The 18,986-nt window shown below is 42.6% G+C and overlaps 1 protein-coding gene across 2 annotated transcripts in view; it reads right to left on the bottom strand.

The window, feature by feature from the left end:
* SLC22A23 (solute carrier family 22 member 23) overlaps positions 1-18,986 on the bottom strand; it is a 111,769-nt gene that overhangs the window by 77,704 nt on the left and 15,079 nt on the right. For both annotated transcript variants that reach the window (XM_026843062.1, XM_026843063.1), the window contains exons 2-3: positions 16,383-16,486; positions 10,143-10,297 (exon numbers count right to left, since the gene is read on the bottom strand). In XM_026843062.1, coding sequence (XP_026698863.1) covers positions 10,143-10,212 — 70 coding nt within the window. In that variant the 5' untranslated portion in view covers positions 10,213-10,297; positions 16,383-16,486. The remainder of the gene's footprint in view (positions 1-10,142; positions 10,298-16,382; positions 16,487-18,986) is intronic.

Below are 18,986 nucleotides of genomic sequence, written 5' to 3'. Positions count from 1 at the left end.
GATCTGTAATTCAGAAGCTCTTTAATTAATTTTCCAAGCTTCCTAGAAACATAGATTTGGTTTTGTGACTTGAAAAACAAGTCAGTCAAGTTCTAGGCAAAAACCACCATTTCAAAGTCAAAGCTATAAATGAAACAAAAATGGGATTTTATTAGGATCGCTGGTTGCAATTTCACCACATAAACTACCTTCCACCATTATACAATCTTTTAAAGTTGCTCTTGTTTTTCCTCCCTGACTTCAACTCATTTTTGTTTGTGGTAATAAAAAACCCCATTCCTTCCCTTATATTGCTTTTTGCCTCACCACATTATTGATTCTGCTTCATGGGAGGTTTTTGTTACTCTTCTTTCTTCTGACTTCTCTTATAAAGCTGTAAACCAAGTGCCTCACATCCAGAGGAGAGCTATGCTGCCTACCAGCACAGGACTGAAATCAGGGTGGAAGGAGCACTTGAACTGAAGAAGGCCCTTGAAGAGCTGACAGAACAGCACTTCGTTCCCTCTGGACAGCAGTTTCACATCAAGCAGAGAACTCTAGGGATTCATTTATTTATTTATTTATTTAGGACAATGAACCCTGGCCCATGTGCTTAAATATCTATTGAACTGAATGCTTCATGGAGAAAATGCCCTCCGCATTGCTCCAGGGAATTAGCCTTAAATGTTTGGATAACAGATGGTACATAAAGTAACCTACCTATGCCTTGGTGTCAGGGCATACAGGTCTTCCAGTCTGCATTTTTAACAGAATTATTAATCACAGTGCACCGCATTCCAGCAGAGCTTGCCCTCTTCCAATGCATCAAGGGACTTTTCATGTCCTTGGCTGGCCGAGGCATGTGCAAACACTGCACTTCGCTGCTGCTTCTGCCAGAGATTATTCTCCTCAGAGAATAAACAGCATCAGAATGAAATGCATGTCCTTAACCTAATATATTGAGTATGTGAGGTAAGCCACTGATGGAGACATATTTACACTTAAAAGCCTGACTGTGTGGGAGAGGACTGAGGCATCAGTGTACGAGCTAGTAGTTTGCTCTATAAGAGCGTGATCTCTGCCACAGGAATAAGACAGAAAGCTGGAAGAAAAGCCACAAGAATGGTTAGTCTGCCCTTAACTCCTCCAAGCACAAGCCCGTTAGAGATGCTAGGGCATCCAGGAGCTGGAGAAATCACCCAGAGGGACATAGGAATGTGGATCCAGAACTTCCGATGCAAATACTGGACCATGCTCTCTCCCACAGTTCAGCAGAGACACAGTTCATCAAGGGACAGCTACATTACCAAGTCGCTGAGCCTTCTTCAAACATCCCCTTTCTCTAAGATACTACCTGTTTTATTACCAAGCCTACATTCAAGATCATCTAAAGTTGAAAGATTCCTTACTGAATGTATGGGTGACTAAAGCAGACATACAGCTCATACATGGAAAACTGGAGTAATGTTTGCAAAGATTTGCACATCATTCATTAGACTTCAGTAAAATGCTTCCTTCTCTCACAATTCATACCATAACCAGAATTCAAAGAATGTGAGCAAACAAGTTTTCAAGACACTAACAAGCACTTACATCTCACCTTATCTCTAAAAACTATGAAAGTGTATGTACAACCCATTTAAGAATGGACCAAATGTTCTCAAAAGACAAAAACATAGCTCATACTTTTAGGTCCATCAGTAATTGCAGCATATGACTTACAAATTCATCTGCAATGCAACATCAAGCAGTTTTGTTTAAGGAAGAAAAATGAGTGATGAGCACTGGTACAGCACGTATGATTAAATTCTTTAGACTGGCAACAAATAAAATGAATTAAAACAAAAGTGAACTTTGTATTGTATCTGACTAAATAATACGCATTTATAGAAATACTGCAATAAGCACTGCCTGCAAATTTCATGCTTTAAATGAAATTTAATTAACTTGAACTACTAAAAATCCCATGGGGTGATGTTATTTGTAAGTGAGAAAATAGGAGTCGTGTCTGCATGACTAGAGATGGAAATTTGGCTAGCCTTGTTAAATTATGGTTCTTTTTGAATAGCACATAAATATTTATGTGAATTTGTGTGCTGACATTTGTTGCTGGACTTGAATATTCAAGCCACTACAGATATCTTCTAAATCCACCTTCCTCATACATGTGTTTTTTCCTCTATGCACATCCTGTTGCCACGATAATTTGGCTTGCATTTCCCCGACAAGTTAACCTGTAGGAACAGGCAGGAAAGGGAAGTAAAGCACTATTGATTCATAGGAGATTTATGAACCTACGCATGCTTCCTTTTCCAGTGGAAAGTTAACACATTAACACAGGAGAAACGTGCATATGCCTGTGCCTCACTGGAAGAAGCAGCTGGGGGAAAAAAAACCAAACAAAAAAAAAAATCCAGCCCCATATGCTGACTACCTTAAGGTCAGCTCCTGAGCAAATTGCTGCCCATCTCAATTCTAACACCAGTCCATCCAGTTTTTAACTTCTGCCAAGTGTAAGGACACAGCCGAGAAACTGCGTAGTTAAAACTCGGTAAACCAACAGATTTAGCAGAATAGGCTTTACATGTATGGCTTCTCTCTGATGCTCTTTGCAACAAATTCAGTTTCCTGCCAGGAAAAAATAATTATTTTTTTTTAAGAAAGGTTAACAGAAAAAAAAAAAAAATCACAGCTGACAAGAGTTTTCACATCCCTGCCTCTGAACCACTTGCATTTCTCAGATAAAGAAACCCCACAAGATACCTCCCAAGTCATGGAAGCAAAGGATTAACCATAAACCTGCAACAGTATCAGACATACATCAGTGATACAATATTGCTGCACTATCAAACCCTTGTAACTGCAAAGTACACAACCACTTCCCAGCCAAAACAAGCAGAATAGCTGGAGCTCAGGCACTGGGCAGGCGGTAGTAGGCAGACTTTAATTTGCTGGTGAGAAGGAGCAGAGCTGACAGCTGTGGTGGAGCACCCTGTTCCTGCCAGGAGGACTCCCTGGCAGCACTACTGAGACCCACTCTCAGGGGGGAGGCTGGCAGGGGCCCGGCACTGGCGCACACCAGCCAAAGGACTCTGCAAGATACAGACCACCCACATCCCGACGGTGGCATCAGTCACTTTGGACAGGGCTTCCGCAAATGCATGCACACGCGTTATGTGAAGCTTTTGCTACCAGCAACCCTCCACAACGCTGAACATTAGCTTGGATCCACAGAGCAAGGAAAAGCCTTTAAGCAGCTGTCTTTCAAGGGAAGGGGGGGGGAAAGCAAGCAGCAGGGGCAACAGACACTTCACAATTTATTCTTAGGCTCTAACACTATTCTAGCCAAGTGAAATAGTTGCAAGTGAAAGGCAACTTTCTGGATTTAATAATCTTAAACACTCCCTTATAGTTTGAAGCTGTGGTTGTATGAGCAGCTGAGACAATGCAAAGGGGTTTGGAAGAAAGGAGCCCCTCATTTCCTTGCAGTGGTAGTGAGCTCTTAGCTGCACAACAGGGATGAGCCAACCTGTTTGACATTGCACAGATGAAAAAAGGAAATTAAAAAAAAACCCACCCCTCCCTAAAAGTGTCACTGCAATCCTGAACAGTTATGATTACAAGTATTTGCAAGACATAAGGTAAGATTTCTCATACTGAGCATACCCAAACTACTGGAGCTGGTTTGAAACAATTAAAAGGTACTTAAGGGGTAAATGCAAGCTGTGTTTTGAGCTGGGGAAATTGCAAGTGTACTCTAATCTCATCTGATTGTCATCATCACCACAAGTATAACCACCACAGTGTTGTATCTTAATTGCATTCCCAATTGACCAGTCATACAAAAAGTACCTCAAATAAAATTAATTCCTTGGGACTTTTGTCACATTAACACCACACAAGATTTTCAGCGACTGAAATGGAAAAACTGTTTAAAATTAGATCCTGCTGCAATTTCTGCATTAACCAAACATCTTCTAACCTCCCAAGGAGCTTTAGAAAGATCTTCCTTTTATTCTCCTTTAGCATACTTTAAGACTTTGTATAAAATAATTTCAAGCAGGCTGCCTTAAGGGCACCTCTCCTCCAGAATACAGTTTGTAGGGGTTGAAATAAGGATGACAGCCCATGCCCTAATGGCAGACACACTGTGTCCCTAGAAGAGCCCATAGGCACACTCTGACCATCAGAGAAGGGAAGAAAATTCAGAGGAAGTACTGAGGAGAAAGTAGCCAACAGATTATATGAGGAGTCATTATTTGATTGAACTGAAGGAAGAAACATAAAGCAAGGAAGATTTATACTTACAAAGGAGAGTACTGTAATTCCAATAACCTGTTCCACTCTTGCATAAATTGAGCCCCCAGGCTTTTGATAAAAGGCACGCACAGTCCTTTCTTTGAGCAGCTGGAGTGCTCCTACCCGATATTATTTTTAACAAGTCCTGCTCAAAGCTATTAAAAATGCAGAGGTGTTGTTTCCAGAAACTCGCATCCCATATCAAAGTTAGATCAGCCTGTGGCCACTCTTTCAACAAAGTCCTTCTGTGTCATCTAACAATTAATGGTTACTTTAGGGTGATCCGGTAAGATTTTCATTCAGTGGATCCCTCCATGATCACTCCCACTAGATCTGCCTCGTGACTCTGAGCAAGGTAAGGCTGGTTACATAAACAGAAGGTAAGTGGCTTCACAACCTTGATCTTATCACGGGCCTGCCAGTGAACTGCATGTTACCACAGAGCTAACAATGTGTCAACGCACTGGAAAGGAGTCAGATGTTTTCCACATCCTCCAATTGGGAATGCTTCACACAGTTATTTATTGAGCTGGTTCAGATGACACAGAGTAACTTCAGACCTTGTGGTTTCCAGTGCTTCACCTGCCTTGCCTAGCCAAGTCCATGCTTGCTACTGAAGGGTCAGGAGAGGAAAACAGAATAAAAATCAAGCAGTTGTAATGTTTAGACCAACCTCTAAGAGAGGTGGGAATAATAAACTTGGGATGCTGCAGGATCTCAGAGCCTATACACTTCTGGGAGGGAAGGGAAGAGGAAGGGGGGAAAGAAAAAAGGATAAATCTCACACTTCATATTGATACCTGACTGGAAGCAAAATTATTTTACAAATCACTACAGCCCAATACCCACAGGCTTCCACACTTCATTTTGGCACTTGCCCATTCTTCAGCTTGGAGCAAGCTTTCTAGCACACCACTCTAGCTTTCCAGGATACGTGTTGAAAAAAAAAAAACAAAACAAACCACCCCAAACCCAAAACCCAAACAAACCAACAACCTTAAGCAGCCACATTTAGCCTGTCTTAGATCAGTGCCTGTGTAATTTACAGAAGTAACAGGTTAGATTGACCTAGCTATAAATGAGAAAGATACATCACAGCTGGACATCTTACCAGTTTGAAAGCCTTTGCCAAGCTTCTCCAGGCTTCTGAAACACAACCTATGATTTTCAACAGCGTTTTTGCCTTTTTTCTCCTAACAGTGAAAGAGAAACAACATGCTTACCCATCCTGCTACTCCGCATCAGAGGGGCACCCCTGCTTCCTTGCTTCAACCTGAGATATCTCCCTTTCAGCAAAGCTATTTTCAGAGCCTATTTATGGGTTCATTCAAGCCTAGACTTTCTAATTTTGCAGCACAATCTGTATTTCAGTCACCCATGAAACTGCAGAACAGCCTACAATTGTGTGCAAATCTGCACCACAGCTTGTGCTGTCTGAGCTCAGGTACAGTCATTAGAGACGGCACACAGCACTGTAACAGGAGGTTTGTTAGCCCTGCCAGGAGAATTTGCCAGAAAAATACAACTCTTCCCCTCCTCTCCTTCCTCTTAAATAGTTTAATTAATACCATCATCCTAGCTTTGACTCCAGAAAGTGACAAAAACAGGGACATCGGGGAGGAGACAGACATGGCATAGGAAGTGATCAGCTGGAAGGGAACCCTTGCTTCTCTTCTCCCACTGGAAGGGAGAGGAGAATGGGGCCACATTTCCACTCTATCCTCCAGGCTCAGGCAGCACAAGGGACACAATGCCCAGCAGCAGATCTCCCAGTGCAAGAGAAGACAAAATCAGAGGGCACATCCCACTGACCACAGCACACTTGGTCTTCTCCAGAGGGAAGGTGGATGGCTTCTCTTGCAGAGGGCTTAGGCAGATGCTGGTGCCAGCACTGCTTGGGCAGCAGCACATGAGAGGGGGAAAATGGGGAGAGGGAACTCCTGCCCTCAGCCATAAGAGCTCTTGCATCAGCTCACACCAGCTTGTGAAAGTGAGCCCTAGGGAAGGGACCCACGCTGAGTCAGCTGCAGCATCTGGCCTTCTGCACAAGCACACAGGAAAAGGCTGTCCCGTGGTCATGGCCATGGCAATGCCCCAGTGAGACCAAAGTGACCCAGAAGCAACACCCTCCCCACCCTTGAGATAATGAGATTTGCTTTCTCCCTTGACTTCCACATTTGCCGAGTGTACTTTGTCCCACAAGAGTTGCAACAAGCAGGCAGAGCTATCTGCAGTAAGAGTGGCACACCTCGTCTGCTGTATGAGTCCATGGTTACCAGCTGAAGCTTTACTCAGGCACACGTGACCCTGCTCAGGGCTTCCACGTCTGCGCTCCCTCCCTCTCGGCCTATGCAAAGCAAGCTTTTTACAGGACCAGCTTCGGGCTTTCCACCCCAACTGGCAAACTCAAACCTCCTCTTCTACAGCTGGGCAGCAGGCTACAGTGCTGTGCACCCAACCGTGCTGAGCCAGCAGGTGCAGGATGCCTGTCCTCCCTCCCTGGACATGCACGCAGCAATGAATACTTGAACAAAAGGCACTTCATAAAAAATAGCTTTTCCCCTGCTTTCTCTTAAACAACCTGTTCTCCTCCAACCCCTCCACCTACACTCTTCCCTACATTTAACTGCTGGGCAGGCCATACATCCCCTTCCAACCACTGCAGCCAGAGTGCTCCTTGGCACCCCTCCACCATTTCCTCTCTCCAGTTTTCACCTCCAGTCCCAGCACCCTCCTCCAACAAGGGGTGGCCCATTTCCATAGAAATCTGCTCAGCAAACATAGCAGGGGACCTAACTAGTATATCACAGCAGGCAGCTCCAGCTCTGTGCATCAGACGACTGCTGAGCATAGCATATCAGGAGCCACTTTACCCTCCTTGGAAGAGCTTCCCAAGGACCTCACTGGTGCCTCACCACACACTCAGGAGCACAGGAACCCACTGAAGGTTGGTACCAGGCAGGAAACTACTTCTGGAAGACAGAGGCTCCCTGCCTCCACATTAGCATGAAACAAAAGGCTTTCAAAGCTGCATGCGTTTGTTCAGTGGGAAAGGATTAACTGCCTTTCATTCTCCTAGATGATGCAATGACCCATAGCACTCAGGAGAAAGCCCCAGGTTCACTTCTCCTCTGCTTCCCTCCTTTGCAGCAAGCATCATCACTTGCACAAAGCCTGTCTCTTCCTGCAGGTTCACTAGAAATTTCAACTGAAACACCTTTTCGAACAAAACTACAGCAGTTGCAGGAAAAACTTTTCAGTTTAACAAATCAACATTTGTAAGTGGTTTCTTTAGACAAGCCCCAAGCAGCTCCAGGCAAGAGGCTGTACTTGGAGGCCACAAGAAACTAGCTCACTACAACACTGAGGAAAGCCTGCAGAGGAGCACTGGTGTCTCCAGCTCATTGCTGTCCCTCCACAGAAGGAGGCAAGGCAAGGTTCTGGGCTCACTCTGCACCTTCAGACAGACAGGTAGGAAAACAGGCTATTGAGGCTGTTTGAATGGTGAGGGCAACTCAATCCTGACAGCTCTGCGTTTTAAAGACAGCATTTCAGTGCTCTTTCCACTCCCAAGCATCCAGAACTATTATTTACAATTTCCCTTAGGCAGGCTATAAATCCAAGCACAACTAGCAAGCTCAACGCAGTGTAAAAGGATCCCTGTGGCAGGCTAATTACCTTTGCAGGCAATGCAAGCCTATACAGTTTGCTTCTGCACAGTAGCTTTGAAAAGTTCAGCTAATGACTGTGTTAGCAGATCAAACTTTCCACTTTCTATTGTTCTGCTCGGAGCAGCTAGCTGGGAGTTCAGGGGCAACAAACCTCCAGGGGAAGAAATCAAGGCCATTAAGAGAAGGGGAAGAGAGGCTATGAAACAGAAGATGACTCCACAAAAGAGTGCAATGGCATGCTATGAACTCCAGCAGAAGCAGAAAGATAGTAAATCCAAACTGAGAGGAAGCCTAGCAGATTATGAGTACTAAAATAACCACCACCATCACCAAAACAAACAAAAAATCCTGTTACTTTAATTCTCTTAAGACTTTAGGGATTAATCCTCTCCCACTACTCTAAACCAAGATGACAACTTTTTTTTTTTTTTTTTTAAATGAAAATATTTGATACAGAAAAACCCACTCCCCCTCAACTCCCCAGCCAGAAGGTCAGAAGATTTGCCAGAGGCACAGGTGCTGCATCTGTCACATTTTCTCACTTCCTTAGATGTTCAGGCTGCAGGTAATTTCACACAGATTTCTCCAAACACCTACTAGCTCTGTTCATGCATTGTCTATCCAGACAGTAGTGGTTATAGCAAACACTTGAATTATAGAGGGGGTGGGGGGTGTTGTAGAGCATGAACTAACCAGGATCTCCCTATTTGTTGAACGAAAGCCTTGCCTGGCAAGCTACTGTCTGATCTAAGGTGACACACGCAGTCTCTTGCTTTGATCTCAAAAGGTCCATAATGAAACTTTTACTTAGATGATATTTCTTCATGAAAATCTTCAGTTGTAATGACTCTTAAAAGTTGGTTTGTTTTGTTTAAAAAAAAAAAAAACAAACAAAAAAACCACAACAAAAAAAACCCCACAAAACACTGACATGCAGCATTAGGCTGTGAAAAATTTCTAACAAGCCTAATTTCCAGCTGAATATCATACTGGTAATGGCTGAAGCCTTCTCCCATGAGAACCACACAGGTTAAAACACCTCCCAGTAAAAATGCAATGGCTTCAGTGGTAGTTTTGGGGTTTGGTGAAAAATTCATTAGAGATTACATGACCAATGGCAAGAGAAGAAAAAAAATAATAATGTTGAGTACTATATCAGCTATAACAAAGAAGTGCAATACAGAACAAACTCTTGTGTACTGTAGTCAGACTTCTTTCCCCTTGGTGCAAAACCAAAACAAAAATCAGAACTTAGTACTATGAAACATTTCATGAAGAGTAAGGATACTGTGCTAAATCATGATGGGTTAAATATCATTACAATAGGAAGTAAATAAAAAATTATGAAGATCCATACAGCAACTTCCAGGATATAGTTAGATAATACTTTTCCAGAGCCATAATAAAAAGGGGGAAGTTTTGTGTTTTCCCCTGTTGGTGCGGTACCACCTGTTAATTACAAACAGCCAAGAAAGCAGAAGCAGACAGAGCTCTCCGGAGCATATCCAAGGGACACAGATTGGGCTGGTGGTATCATGCATGTACCCTTCAAAGGTAAGGCCTTCAAAAGATGTTTTCAAATGTTTTGGCTACAAGTTTACCACTCACCCCAAATAGGAGTATGTAGACATTTCTTACAAGTTTTCCCCTCAAGTTTCTCTTTTTTTTTTTTTTTTTTTTTTTTTTTCCCCCTGGTGAAGCAGGCAAAACAACAACTTAAAAATCTTGATAAAAGGACCTCAGGCTCTTCTCACATAATTCTGCTGTACTTCACAGTCCTGTATCTCTTGCTGCAAGTAACAGAAATTTCTGAGAAAGTGCCAGAACACATACTGCTAGCGCAAGTGGGGAGTCTCCTACTGAGCTCAACATAGCAAGGTGAAATCAACTCCCATTACATATTATGGCTACAACACAGATTATATGATACTTCTAGGTTTAAATAACAACAAGCAAACCCAAATCACCTTTTACCTGTTTTATAATGAACTCTTGAACAGCTTCACAGACTGCTCTGTAGCAAGTTAAAGAGACAGCTGTAAAATCCCTACTTCCTTACCAAAACCCAGGCTAAAGCTTTTTCAGCCCCTATGATTCTGGTTTGATCTGTTTGGACAAAAACAGGAAGCCAGAGAACAACAAACCACATACTTGATAAAGAAATGTTTGGACGGGTGATGAAGGTATACTCACGCAGTGCGTACAGGGAGAGGACAATTCCAGCCAGGCAAAATCCCTCAAAAAACCTGAGTGTGCTGAACATGGTCACGTTCACTGAGAGTGCCACAGTCAGTCCAAATACCAAAATGAATATGACTGAGAAGAGCAGCACAGGCCGTCGACCAACCCTAAAAATAAGGAAGTATGGAGAAAGTGTTAAAAGTCAGCATGGGCATTATGCTAGATCATTACAACTGACAAAGAGGGGAAAAAGTCATGTAATCCCTTCCAAATATTGCCACACATTTTTAATGCTTGTTCCATTCTTCTCATTTTTCTTCTGCTTACTAAAACCCAGATACCTCAGCCAGCTTTGCATTGACAAATTCATTTCAGATGGGATTATGCAGAGACAGCACATTGTATTACTGCTTGATTTAACCATAGTTTTCAAAACACCAAAGACAAACAAGGAAACCTCTAGTAACTACTGTAAGGCCATAGACAAGTCCATTGGAGATTAAAAGCGACATCTCAGAGCTTTCTGTAGTAGCACGATGAGTGTATGGTATTATGTGTTATATGGCATGTATATAGGAATATACTACTATTTCTCTACAGTCCACAGCCACAGAGTTTACTACAGAGGTCTCCTCTTCCCAACAGACATGTGCTTTTCAGCCTCATCTGCAAGAGGAGCTGGCTCAAAAAATTACTTTTCCTGGCCTCATTGTTGAGGGCAAGCCTAACAAACACGGACTGAGCACAAAACAGGGTCATGTTGCTTCACTGAGGCTTAGAAAGCTGATAGTAATGCTCACAGGAAATCTGTGAGCTCCAAATCCACCACCTTTTATCCCCACAGCAGCTGCAGAGACCCACAAAACCAGCCCGATTGGAAGGTGAGGAAGAAACCAAAAATTATTACTGGCAACGGGTGTGAGGATTTGCAGCCCTCCTTTGTAGGCAGGCTTTGCAGCTGCAACATGGAGTTGCATGTGTTGGTGCAGCGCCGATGATGAAAACTTACGCTACCACTGAATGTGGGGGCACTTGCTGCAGAGTTTGGCTCTTTTATGTCAAAGGAACATGAGAGTTTCACATCTCTTACTCATATACTTAGTGTTTATAATTCCCCTTTCCCCCACTCTTCCTGTGCAAGGAGAATGAAATGAAGCACCAGAGCACATGCCTATTTTTAAGCAAGAATTGGATCATTATGTGGAGATTTCCAAAATTTTTCAACTTGTCAACTCCCACAAGTTTTCCAGTGGAACTGAGGATCCCTTTTAGTCAGCTCCATATGCCATTTCCACAAAGAATATATGAACTTGCTTTTCGTAGGCAGTTTTCACAGACCCATTCAAAGCAGTCTGTCAGCTGCAAGCCAGCCATCAGGTTGAATGTCAGCACAATGAAGAGCATTTAAATCTCACAATTTAGTCCAGTTTCACATACTGAAGTGTTTCTATTCAACTATTTCAGCAGATTATTACCACTAGCTATAAATTATATATATGCATTCACAATTAGAATGTTGGATTTTGCTTTGCTTAAAACAGAACGAGATTAATAAAATACAAAGTGAAGGGCTGAAAAGGAGGCATCATTATAATTTTCACATTTTGGGGAACTGGAAGAGTGCACCGGTATGTGAAAAGTGTGAATGATGACACAAAGTCACGCTTAAGATGTCATGGCTCCTTGCATGAGGACAGGTTTACTATTTTCTTCAGCTGTAGCATCACCTGTGGGGCACCTCAAAGTTTTAAGCTGTTGGCATCAACTATTCCATGTTTTTAAAACTGAATGTACCAACATGCAAACTGAAGACAGCAAGGTCAAAGCAGACTGCTCTCAATCAGCATACAAACCCAGCCCAACAGAAGATGAGATACTGTTGGGCTGAGGGTGAGAACACAACATCACTGCCTCTGTGATATGCAACGCACTGGGAACATGCTGGACACTGGGGCAGTTATTGCTCTGTGTCCTTCAGATTTTGTATTTATGGAACACAAAGCACTTGGACAGGGAGGGGAAGCACCTCATATGAAACCGTGAATACAGAAAAAAACACACAACTATGAACTCTGTTATCAGCGATCTGTGCAGACTTCTGCAGCCCTATTTTTGTAATTGCCAAGCTGTAATTCATACTAATTAGTATTTGTGGAAGTGTTTTGCAGATGAAAGGCATTATGCAAAGACTCTGAATTAGGAACTTAATTCTCATCACAAGCCTGACCTGCCATTCCCTGACGTTGATTAAAAAAAGACCTCATGCTTAGCATACTTCAGTCCCCTTCTTCCTCTCACCCTCTGGTACTTGAGGTTCTCCATCATTAGAACATAGAATTTTTTCTACCATTATGTAAATGAGTGGTTGTTGCTAATGAAGAATCAGGAAATCCAAGACCCTCCTGGGCCTGTGAAAGCCAGCTGAGGCCATATAAGCCCTCTGGTAAGAGGCATCACCAGCACCTCCTCCCAGACACAAAACTAGTCTCTTTCCTCACCAAGGCGTGCAGCACATTCCTCAAAAATCAAAGCTCCAGGGCAGCTATCAGCCATACATTTGGTGAACCAGCAGTGTTTTGACAGGATGGTGTCTTAGAGCATAAAAAAAAAGCCTTTTATATGTAGACAGAATTATCTAACAGTACATGGAAATGCTTGTGAGAAATTAAACCATACACAATCTCCTCAGTAAAACAGCCCCGGGATGCTATCTACTGCCATCCAAACTATTCCACGGAGATATTTCTGTGCCACAAAAGTCTCAGCCTACACTGCATACTATCATCTAGATCAAATGCTAAATGCCACCTGCACAGGCAAATAACTAGGGATACAAGCAAACTCAGGCTTTTGAAGAATCTGCAGTCTACACGGTGAATACACAGATGCATCAAAAAGATATTTCTAGCATCGGCAGAGTTGCACCACAGGGGCAGAGTGAGTGGTTTGAGGACAAGAACTGCTCTTCCTGTGCTCCTATGCATGTACCTTGCCACGCTGAGAAGACTAAGGTCCAGGTAATCCCAGGCACAAATACAGAGTGGGCGATGGGTGGATTGAGAGCAGCCCTACAGAGAAGGACATGGGTGTATTGGTGAATGGAAACTATGAGCCAGCAATGTGTGCTCACAGCCCAGAAAGCCAACCATATCCTGGGCTGCATCAAGAGAAGTGTGGCCAGCGGGTCAATGGAGGGGATTCCCCCCCTCTACTTTGCTCTCGAGACCCCACCTGGAGTGCTGTGTCCAGCTCTGGGACAGACTGCTTGAGCGGGTCCAGAGGAGGCCATGAAGACAATCTGGGGCTGGAGCACATCCCCTCTGAGAACAGGCTGAGAGAGTTGGGGTTGTTCAGCCCAGAGAGGCTCTGGGGAGACCTTATAGTGGCCTTCCAGTACTTAAAGGGGGCTACAGGAAAGGTGGGGAGGGACTATTTATCAGGGAGTATAGGGGTAGGACAGAGGGTAATGGTTTTAAACTGAAAGAGGGTTGATTTAGATTAGATACAAGGAAGAAATTATTTTCTGTGAGGGTTGTGGGACACTGGCACAGGTTGCCCGGAGAAGCTGTGGCTGCCCCTCCCTGGCAGTGGTCAAGGCCAGGTTGGATGGGACTTTGAGCAACCTGGGCTAGTGGAAGGTGTCCCTGCCCATGGCAGGGGGGCTGGAACTGGATGATCTTTAAGATCCCTTCCAACCCAACCCATTCTACAATTCTTGCAGCTCAAACTGCTCTTCCCATGCTGTTCTTTGCAGGTTTTCTCTATATTCTGGGGCTTGAATCAGCACAAAGGCTCCATAAAGCACCAGAGCAGATGCAAAGCAGGGACAGTATGGGGCAATGACAGAAACCTACTCTTTTGATGCTACATGAACACTAAACCCACATGTTCCAGAAGGAAGCCTTCCAGAACCCTCAACTGCCTCTGTCCAGATCAGGTAAAACTGCTAGAAGTGCTCTCTGCCTCTTGAATGAGTAACTTATATTCAGGTGTTGGACACAGTCAGTCTTCACATAGCCAAACATGTTTACAGACTGTCTTTCTACAGGTTTTCGACAAAGAGCTATCCCAGTGTGCACACCTATTGTATTTTGAACATAGACCACTCAGTTCGCTTAAAAAAACCTACCTTAATGCACCCTACACCTTTGCCATGTACAGTTTTAAAAGAAACTTTTTTTATTTCAAAAAGAAAAAGCAAAGGCCCAAACCCCAGTGGTACCGAAAAAAAACAAAGCCTCTTCTAATGATCTGAACTGGGAGTAGTACATAAGGGAAATGGAAACAGATTTTGAAACTTTGTTACACTTTTGTACATTACTCTGTTTAATCTCCCCTGCTCCTTTGGGACTAACTTTTTTTTCTTCTTTTTAAAGGTACAATCGCCTTTGTATCTATCTCTCCACACAACGCTCTGCCTTAGTGGAAACTCATGTTGTAATGAATTAGCAAAGTAAATCCCATTTAGGTCTTATTTTACCAGCCCCAAATGCTACTGCTAAATGACAAAAAGACTGTCCAGCACAGGTCCCCTGCAGATGACAAAGATGGGGACTGAAGAGGAGCACAAGGACTGGCTTCAGTGGCAACAAACCATGTCCTTTCTGGTCACCCATGAAAAGGCAAGGGGGGCACTGTTGCCTCCAGCCACCAAACTACCCTTTTTCTCCTTTGCACCACAGCTGGAAACCAAATTGCCCTTAAGCTCTCCTAAACTCACTAGACAAAGAAAAAAAAACAAAACAAAAACAAACAAACAAACAAACAAAAACACAACAAACCCTCTCACTTTTATATCGAGGTAATTTTATGTTGCATTAGCTCAGCTAAGTAGCTTGCAGAGGGGTCCAACAAGTGCACATGGCAGCACAAAGTACACACTGGGGACAGAAATGGATGGAAGAGCAGGATGAGCTATTAAACCCGCTTATTGCAATTCTCTCTTGAAGCCTGTGCCTTCGGCAACAAGTTGTTAACTTATTTGTGACTTATTTGTCAATTATAGCAGCATTTTCCTAACTTGGGAATAAGTCTGCTTTCTCCACACTGATTCCTTTTTAGGAAAGCCGAGGAAGATCGCTCATTCATTTCCCCACTATACTTTCTATGTATTGTTAGAGCCCTGTTTTACTTTGGTATTTTAATAAAATTCGACTATATTTCATCATGCATGTTCCCTGATTCACTGAAAAGTCATGATTCCTCACCTAAGAACTTTTAGTGACTACTCAAGAACTAAGATGCAATTTTGCTACAAATGCTTGAGCCAAATTACTGCACAGCTGCAGGGGGCCTTTTCTCTCCCAACTGACTAGTGAGTTGCTGAGGCTTTGTAAGATTTCCCTAATAGGCAACTCTTCTTCCTTTCCTGTTTTAATGAATGGCAAAAGAGTTAACATGGGGCCACTTAAAGCACCAACACTAGCAACTGTGCTGGAAGCCACTGAAATGACTGGGACAGGATTGTGGAACTATTGTTTCAGATGCTGCAAGTTTCCACTGAAGTCACTTGAGTCATGTTTTTTTTATTTTTTTCCCCCCTCTCTTGAACTACAAGACCCTTTCTTTAAATAAAAGCTGAACTCTCAGCATAACTGGGGTATCCAATGTTTTCACTACTGCAGTTTAAGGAATTGCACTCTATGCTTTTAATTTAATACCCCAATATTAACAACACATAAGTCAGCAATTCCTTAACACTACATTGAAATGTTTGCTTAACAAGATCTTTAAAAATAGAACAATGGAAAGGTTTGCAAAAAACAGCCTTCTACCCACCAAAAGATACTGCGTAAGCACAAGTTTGACATTACGTTAGTCTTGTATTCAGTCAAATCAATGCCATTTCCAATTTCTTTTGTCCCTATCTCTTGGTTTAAAAAAAACCCAAAACAAACAACAAAACACAAAACAACAAACCCCAAACCACACCACACCAAACCAAAAAAAAACAGACCCTAAAGCCTTCACTTAGAAAATACTTAATTCTGTACTAGCATTACAGCTGTAATAAATTGTGTCGGGGGAAATAGCCAAGCCAACTATCAAATAGTTTATGTTATTTATCTTGATATAAATTACTCAGTTCAAGCAATTAACACACAGTTTTAAACTATTTATCATGCTTCTTTCAGAAGCAGAAAGATCACTATGCAAAGATTTGTCATGAATATAAAGTAGAACAAAATCAAAACAATATTTAATATTGTTATTTATTTATAGTTACATTGCATTAAAAGATTTTACACTTACCAGTCAGCTATACATCCTGTTATTAAGTGGCCGAAGATTAATCCTACCAGTAGAGAGAATTTAGCAATGTGGACTTTCCAGGCGGAATCACAAACAAGATCCCACTGCAAGAAAAAAAAAAAAAAAGCAGATAAACTGAAATAAATTAGTTTCACAGATGCATTTAAACATACTAACATTGGTGTAGAGCTGCTTCCAAATTTCATTCCTAGCACGAGTGCATGGAAATGGCAGAGGAAAGATTTCTCTCTCAAGTCAAATCCCAGACCCTGAGAAGCAAATTAAAGACTCATTTACTTCAGTGAGTTTTATCAGAACCTTAATTATAAAATGACAACATCCAACACTTAAATCTGCCTGTTTCCAGGCCGTATGAGTTCAGACTAAGGGGTAGATCTGCATCAGACATTAGCAGTATTGGGTGTAGCTAAAGCATCTCACTATAGCACCCCAGACACCTCCTACCAGAGGCCCCTGAAGCCCACTGGCAGCAAGCCCGACACTTCTAAGAGCATTTTCTCCAATTGACCTTCCCAGGGTTGCTTGGAAAAATGGGGAAAAGCAGCTGCTTGGCCGCAGACCCCTGGTGGCCATTAGATGAAGGCTCCCATGGACAAAGCATCAAGGTACTTTTGCTTTCAGAACAGCATCTCAATTCCCCAGATGGTGGAAGGGGGTGGCGCGACTCATCGGGATGGAGCCGGACAGGGCAGCCGGAGATCCCGGCGCAGCTGTATGACTCCTTGGGACAGCAGCTCCCACAGTGACAGGTCACAGCTCAGAGATCAGACAGGGGCTGAACCTCTACACTAAAGCTATCCCTGATACTGAAATTACCCTTTCTGTCAAAGGAAGAGAAAATGGACTGTTTCAAGCACCTTGTCATTAGGGCAGTGCCTCATTCCCATGAGAAAGACTGAAACAACAAAGCTTCTAGTGAGACTTCCCTAAACTCCAAGACATTTGCCTCGGAGTCACTAGGCCGAGCCTCAGGAGAACCAGGCTGCACTCCAGGCTTTGTCTGAATATCCTCATTGCCCTCGCACATATAACTTAATCTCTCTCGTGTGTAAAGTGTGGACGCTATTATTAATACCCTTGAATAAATGTAGGAAGATATGTTTGTTTGTGGTTTGCGAAGTGTTCAGCTATTGATGGTAATGGAAGCCATACACATTTCATGAAAAATAAGTACAGCTAACTTCGGAGAGTCAGGTACTCCAGAACTGAAACTTTGCAGAATGGCTATTTGTGTGTAAGGTAATAGTAGCAAGCAGCCTTCCTGACACCGGGAACTGAAGTTCCATGGCCAAAAACACAAAGTAAAAGTATGCAATTTATTTTTAAAAGTCAGATGCAACTTCAAAAGAAAGCTTCCCTCAAGAATTCAATTAGGCACTTTTAAGCATTTTCATGACATACAGCCCTTCCACAAATACAGCTAGCTCTGACTCAGCCCTCTGGTTCAACACCACAGGAGACGTCCTCCCAACAACATACCATCTCACCAAGAAGTATAGCACTTTTTGTGGCCAAAAGAAACGTACCAGCTTTCAGTCTCAGACTTTTTGTTTTAGTTAAATGTATTTGAGTTCCTCACTGCACTGACTTGAAGAAGTTGGGACATATATGTCTGATCCTCCAACCTACAGACTAAGGAATTAAGGAACTAAAAGCAAGTTGTATGAGCAAGTATTTTTTTTTTCCCCATCAAACAGCTATGAATTATTTGCAGCAACAGCTCAGCAAGGCATTGAGAATTGCTCTCCAGAGATGTTGACTTTTTAGAACTATTTAGCAAGTGGGGGAAATGCAGTTCCTAATACTTGCAATTATAGAACCAATCTCCAGTTAGCAAAGAAAAATATCTGCCCAGACAAGCCATAAACAAAACAAAATTTGGGAGATACATCTGAGCCCCAAGCAGGCTTTCAAATGCTCTGGGTTTATTTTCACGATCCAGAAGATGTATGTACTGCTTAAAACTGAGAAATCATTTTTGTTTGTAGAGAACAAATGAAATTTATTAAAAATAGTCATATTTATACAAGAACACTTTTTTTCCTGAGGTAATCTCTACAAGTTGTTAATTTTTAATTTTATTGCTGTCAGAGGAACGGTAATGTCATCCAAGTGGAAAAGGAAAAAGCAGATGTCCTGGTGTCTTTTCATTTTCACAGCTTACTATTGCTAGTCAAAGATAGCCGACCCTTGCATGAGCCCCAGGAAGGGAACGTGCAGTACAAGATTACACATAGGTAAAAGTTCATGGTTGAAGGAGCCAAAATCTCATGAAGGGCTGTTGTAAAATTTCAGGCCAGGACAACAGATGTCAAACCACTTGGCACACTGGTACACAGAGGAAGAGTTTAAAAGCAGAAGAAAAGTCAGTCTATCAGTATGTCCTTCAGTAGAGCCTAAAATCCACCTACTCCTGATAACTTATCTGCGAGTCATCATTTGTTTTGAAGGCTACTGCCCAGCTCCCCAGCTTTTCTGGAAATAAAAACATGTATTTCCTTACAAATCCTGAATCTGGTCCTTTCCTGCCCTTGGTTAAGCACTCACTCTGCAGGCCAGTGTAAATCAGAACTGATCCTCCAA

The sequence above is a fragment of the Athene cunicularia genome (genome assembly GCF_003259725.1).
Source record: "Athene cunicularia isolate RWA chromosome 2 unlocalized genomic scaffold, athCun1 chr2_part1, whole genome shotgun sequence".
Classification (NCBI taxonomy): domain Eukaryota; kingdom Metazoa; phylum Chordata; class Aves; order Strigiformes; family Strigidae; genus Athene; species Athene cunicularia.
Note: the sequence above shows the minus strand (reverse complement) of the source record. Positions and strands in the feature narration are given on the sequence as shown.